Source organism: Lucilia sericata, unplaced genomic scaffold (genome assembly GCF_015586225.1).
Source record: "Lucilia sericata isolate MDLA Ls3-8-SP2 unplaced genomic scaffold, ASM1558622v1 Contig000343F_arrow, whole genome shotgun sequence".
Classification (NCBI taxonomy): Eukaryota; Metazoa; Arthropoda; class Insecta; order Diptera; family Calliphoridae; genus Lucilia; species Lucilia sericata.
Window position 1 is genome coordinate 322,085 of NW_023994363.1, and position 6,000 is coordinate 328,084.

General features: G+C 31.9%; 1 protein-coding gene across 1 annotated transcript in view; it reads left to right on the forward strand.

Moving 5' to 3' along the window:
- Positions 1–5,769, forward strand: part of LOC119603824 (transcription factor Sp3) — a 208,521-nt gene extending 202,752 nt beyond the window's left edge. The window contains exon 6 of the mRNA XM_037956021.1: positions 5,706–5,769. Coding sequence (XP_037811949.1) covers positions 5,706–5,754 — 49 coding nt within the window. The 3' untranslated portion in view covers positions 5,755–5,769. The remainder of the gene's footprint in view (positions 1–5,705) is intronic.
- Positions 5,770–6,000: the final 231 nt, after the last annotated feature.

Genomic DNA, 6,000 nt, shown 5'->3' on the forward strand with positions numbered 1-6,000 from the left:
TAATTAAATACAATACAATATTATTCTCATTTTTCATACCTTACATTAAAATCCTTATTAGCGTTCCCATGTGTAAGTGTTTTTTTAGGGTAGCAAAGCACACTGGGTACAGCTAGTATATATATAGATAAAATGTTCGTAATATATGAACAAAATTCAATGACATTTTGCGAGAAAATTATAGGTGATAGAAAAAAACAGATAACAGATTAGTTTTCAATTGCTATACATTTTCCAAAAAACTCTCAATTGATGAACATATGGTAAAGTTCAAAGGACATATGACATGAAACAGTATATGAAGGATAAACCTATTTCATGGCGATTCAAACTATGGTGTTTATATGAGTCAGAAACTGGATACTTGTATAATATTGACATTTACACAGGAAAACAAGTAAGAAAGTATAGTCGGGCGTGACCGACCATATGATACCTTGCACCGATAAAGCATTTATCTTCAATATTACCTTGTTCCGATACATTTAAGCAATTTATGGATGAAAAACTAATTTTCTGAAAGAGGCTTTATATGAGGGCTAGGGGCAAATATGGACCAAACCCGATAAAGTTTTGTGAATGTATTTATATTTATATAATATTTATTTGTGCTGAACTTCATCGCTATATTTGTGTTTATAAGTTAATTTTGGGCATTCACGTAATTTTCTGAAGGGGACTTTGTATGGGTGCTAGGGTCAAATGAGGCCCGATGTTTATGAAATTTGGCGAGGTCATCAAGACTTGTATAAAACTTAGTTGTGCCGCTTTTTGTCGTTATACAGGTATATTTAACATAATTATGAGCTCAGAAGCCTTTTTCGGGGGGTTCTGTTGTATGGGGGCTAGGTGAAATAATGGACCGATTTTAACCATTTTCAATAGGCTTCGTCCTTGGGCCAAAAAAAGTGTGTGACAATAATCGACTCAGAAAACGATTCTGAGCCGATTGGTATACTTGGTGGACGAATATTTTTGTATGTTACAAACAAGTGGTGTAGGGTATAAAAACCATTTGTTGAACATGGTCTTGTCGAAGCTGTCGTCTTGCAGTTATGTAAGCCACTGGCAAAAAAAAGGGGTTGAAGTGTACTTGGATAATTTCTTTACAAGTCTAAACTAAATGCACATGAAATAATGATCTTACAACGTTGTCAGTAAAATGTGCAGAAAATGTCTTACAACAGTGTCAACTTACAAATTATGTTTTGCAAATTGCAACATTGTTAATAATTCTTTTTCTGACAACGTTGCAAAGAAAAATTGTAAGTTCACACGATAGTTGCACATTTTCTGCACATTTTACTGACAACGTTATAAGACCTGACAACCGTGTATCAGAGCTTTTACAAACATGACGATTTAAAGATTTTCATGTATAAAATGATTAAATTTATGTAATCCCGAAATCCCGTAAAATCCCGGGATTTGTAAAAGCCAGTCCCGTTTGGCATTCCTAGTGGGTATAGGACGAATATTTTTGTGTGTTACAAACATCAGCACAAACACAATATTTCCTCCCCACTAAAGTGGTGTAGGGTATAACAATTGATTTCAACACTCCGCTATTTATAAGGATCGACTCCGCTATTTATAAGGATCCAGAATATATATACTTCGTAGGGTCGGAAAATTATATTGTAGAAATTGCAAACGGAATAACAAACTTATATATACCCTTCTCACGAAGGTGAATAGGGACCCAAAATAGTTATTATTTGGGTCCAATGATTAAAAAATCATGAAATAACTATATATATATGGGTAATTTTATGACAAGTGACCCAACTAAAAAAATCGATTTTGATCAGGGACCGAAAATATACCATTTTTATCATGCACACTGGTACAAATGACAGATTTAGCACGATAAAAGTCATAACTCTTGATTAAAAGCACTTAGAAAGATAAAAATTTGTATGAATATGTGACTTGGTATGGTGGTGGGCGTGGCACTTTTCATACAAACTAACTGACATAAGGGCTGATTTTAATATCTAAATATTTTCACTAAGAGTACAACTTTTTAATCAAAGTTATAAAAACAAGTATATCATAAAATTATCTTGCGAAATGTAGCGTGCGCATAAAACTTAAAGACACACAGACGGACGGACAGACGGACATATTGGTGATTCTGAGGAAATTGGTATAATTTAAGGTGGGTGTTGGACCAATATTTTAGGAAGGTCGTCCGTGCATAGACGTTGACGATCCGTCAACATATTTGTCAACCGAATTTTTTGCTAAGAAGAACAAAAAATTCATCTAACCAACTTTTAAAGAAATTCTGGAATAATCCCTTTGTTCCATGTACCAGGGACCATTTTTTCGATAATTGGGTGATGAAATTTACTTTTTCATCATTTTTTCTGCCAATGTTCATAAAAAATTTAAAATATAACAATATAATTTGCTTTTCCTGGGTCTCTTCTAAGTAACAAACATTAAACAATACAATTTTGGTGATAGACTTCGCAACTAAATGTTTTTATATGAAAACTTTCAGGCAGAAATCGACAGGTAATTTTTTTACCATTTAACTGAGCAAATATCATAGATGATAACGACATACAACAATTAATTAAATCGGATTAAATTCACAATTAAAACTTTAACACAAGTTATAATACTATTAAAATTGAACAATTAACGAATGTATCTTAGTTTTCATCTATTTTTTCCTGAACGGAATGCATATTAGGAATAAAAAACATACATACCTCCATTGTATAAATAAAACCCCCAAATAATGTCGAATATATTTTCGCTTTATTTTACAAGATCTCCGATCCAAGCAAAAATATTGACTATTCTGCTATTACAAACAAATTTAATCAAATGTCTGCAGTAATACTATTGCATATATAATAAAAAATTTATACCGGTATGTAGGCTGGAGACTTGTCATTTCAAAAACATGCAAAAAATTCACATATGTACGATCCCACAAAACGACTTTTTTCGGGCTAAACTTGTCATTGGACCACCGTGCATCGTGGACAAAATTTTAAGAAAATGCAATGCTTTTAAATTTTTTATTTTTATTTTTTTTTAAGCGGAAATAAAAGTTATTTTATGACTTTTATTTTTTCGAGCAGAAATAAAAATTATTTTTTTACTTTTATTTTTTTGAGCAAAAATAAAAGTTATTTTTTGAGTATAAAAAAGTTGTCGCTTTAGGGTACTAACATTAACATTTATGCATATGTCGAACTAATTTTGATTAGTTCCAAAAAATTTATATTTCGAAAACATTTTAATAGAATGAACACAGAACATACTCATGTCGAATTTTTTCGGATTATAAATAAAACGAATTAAATGGTATTAAGTGATTTTCCGAAGTAAACCTTATATGGGAGCTAAGACAACTTATGGACCGATCCGGAAAAAAAAATCCGTAGAATGATTTATATATACAAAATACACATTTATGTCGAATTTTATCCCAAAAACTTAGATTGTCAATGTGCATTTCAGTAATTTTCGGAAATGTTCCTTATATGGAAGTTGTGACCAATTATGGACCGATAAGGAACAAATTTCGTATAATGATTTATATGCAAAAAAAATCAAGTCGAATTTAACAGATTTATCAATTAATAAAATATAGGAGCTATGACCAATTACGGGCCTATCCAGAAAAATTTCATATGTACACAAAACATATTTGTGTCGAATTTTATCAGATATCTTAATTTGATAATGAAATATGTGCGTATAAGTGATTTTTTGAAGTGGACCTTATATAGGAGCTATTACCAAATATGGACCGATTCGGAAAAAATTTGGTAGAATGATTTATACACTCATAAAACATATTCAAGTCGTATTTTATCGCGATAGCATAATTATTCCAAGAAATAAAGTAATGGGAGCCTATCCGGAAAAATGTCATATATAGACAAAACATTTTTGTGTCGAATTTTATCAAAATAACTTTATTTGACAATGAAATATGTGCGTTTAAGTGATTTTCGGATGTTGGCCTTATATGGAAGCTGTGACAAATAATGGACCGATCCGTAAAAAATTTGGTGGAATGATTTGTATGTACACAAAACCTATCCAAGTCTAATTTTATCCCTATAGCTTTAGAATTCAATGAAATATATGCGTTTAAGTGATTTTCGGAAGTGGACCTTATATGAGAGCTATGACCAATTATGGGCCTATCCGGAAAAAATTTCGTAGAGTGCGCTCTTAAGTGATGCGCTTTTAAGTGATGTTCGGAAGTGGGCCTTATATGGGAGCTATGGCCAATTTTGAAGCGACTGTGATCTACGTTAATAGTATGTGTTAATGCCAAAAGCCTAATTCATTCTTTTGACCTTAATATAAGATATTATTAAAGTTTTACCCCTTTTTGTTTAATCTATATAAAGGCTGAAAGTTCCGAAAATCAGGCTATCTCTTTCCCTCATAATGCCCAAAAATATCTGTCAATTTGCCAAGATGTCAAAAATGTTGTTTCCGTTTTTTACGCTAAGAATTTTTTTTCTTGTTTGACTAACATCCAAAGCTTAAGGTAACAAATTCTTTAAATCAAATAAAATTCCTTATCCAAATCCTAATTCATTGCATTTTGTTGTTTTTATTTCTAATCTGCACTGCATTGCCAATTGGAGTTTTGTTTATGAGATAAACAAGATACTTTCATTTATTTGTACATATGTTTTATTTTTTGCTTCTGGTGTAGATTTAGTCTTAAAAGTGCATTTCTCACAAGAACTGCTTATTTTGTTGTTGTTACCTTAGATGTGCTTGTTTAAACTACCTCGTGTAGTTTAGAAATATTTAAATATAAAATTTAAAATTTTGGAAATATTTATGTAAAATTAATTAAGAAAAAAACAAGTAAGAGTGTTATATTCGGCTATGCCGAATCTTATATACCCACCATCAATCCTCGTTTGACTCGAATGAAACTTACTTATGTCGAATCATCTATATACTCGTATTTTTTAGGCCAGTTATAAGCGTTAAAGTAATTTTCTGAAGGGGACCTTATATAGTGGGGTAGGGTTAATTATGGGTCGATCCTCATAAAATTAAGTAGACAGAATTTGGTTCGTATTAAATTTATTTGTGTCGAATTGCATCGCTACACTCGTATTTTTAAGCTATTAATGAGCGTTGCAGTCACTTTCTGAAGGGGACCTTATATGGGGGGTAGGGTCAATCATGGACCGATCCTCATAAAATTTTGCATAGTGATTTTTGATCATAAGAAACTTATGTCGAATTTCATCGCTATATTCGTATTTTTAAACAAGTTATGGCTGTTAAAGCTGCTTTTCGAGGGGCCACTTGTATGGGGGCTATCCGAAAACGTGGATCGATATTGCCTATAAGAAATATTTATGTGAAATTTCAACCCTCTAGCTCTTTCCATTGGGACTCTATCGTGCTTTCAACAGACAGACAGACAGACGGACAGACATGGCTAGATCGTCTTAGAATTTAATGAAGACCTAGAATATACAGTGCACTCGCGGTAACGTGAACTAATTAAAACCAAGGGAGTTCATGTTAGCGAAATTGTTCACGTTAGCGATTGTCAAATTTCATGAAAAAAATATGAAATTTTAATTTATAAACCTGTATTTTACACACTTGAGCGTGATATTCTTTTATTATTATTTATATTATTATAATATAAAACTAAAATTTTATTAAAATCCATTTTCTTTTAACATTAGACCACTTACAGGCCAATTCCTATCACGCATTCGGAGGAACCAACGGTAAAGAGTTTTTTCATTAACTGGAAGTTCTGATGATTTTAAAGTTTGTCTTTTTCCCGGTCCTTGGTATGTGTTGTTTGCACAACTCAAAATTGCTTCTTTTTATAACCTACACCACTTTAGTGGGGAGGGTATATTGTGTTTGTGCTGATGTTTGTAACGCACAATAATATTGGTCCTATACCCACCTTAAAGTATACCAATCGGCTTAGAATCATTTTCTGAGTCGGTTTAGCTATGTCCGTCTGTC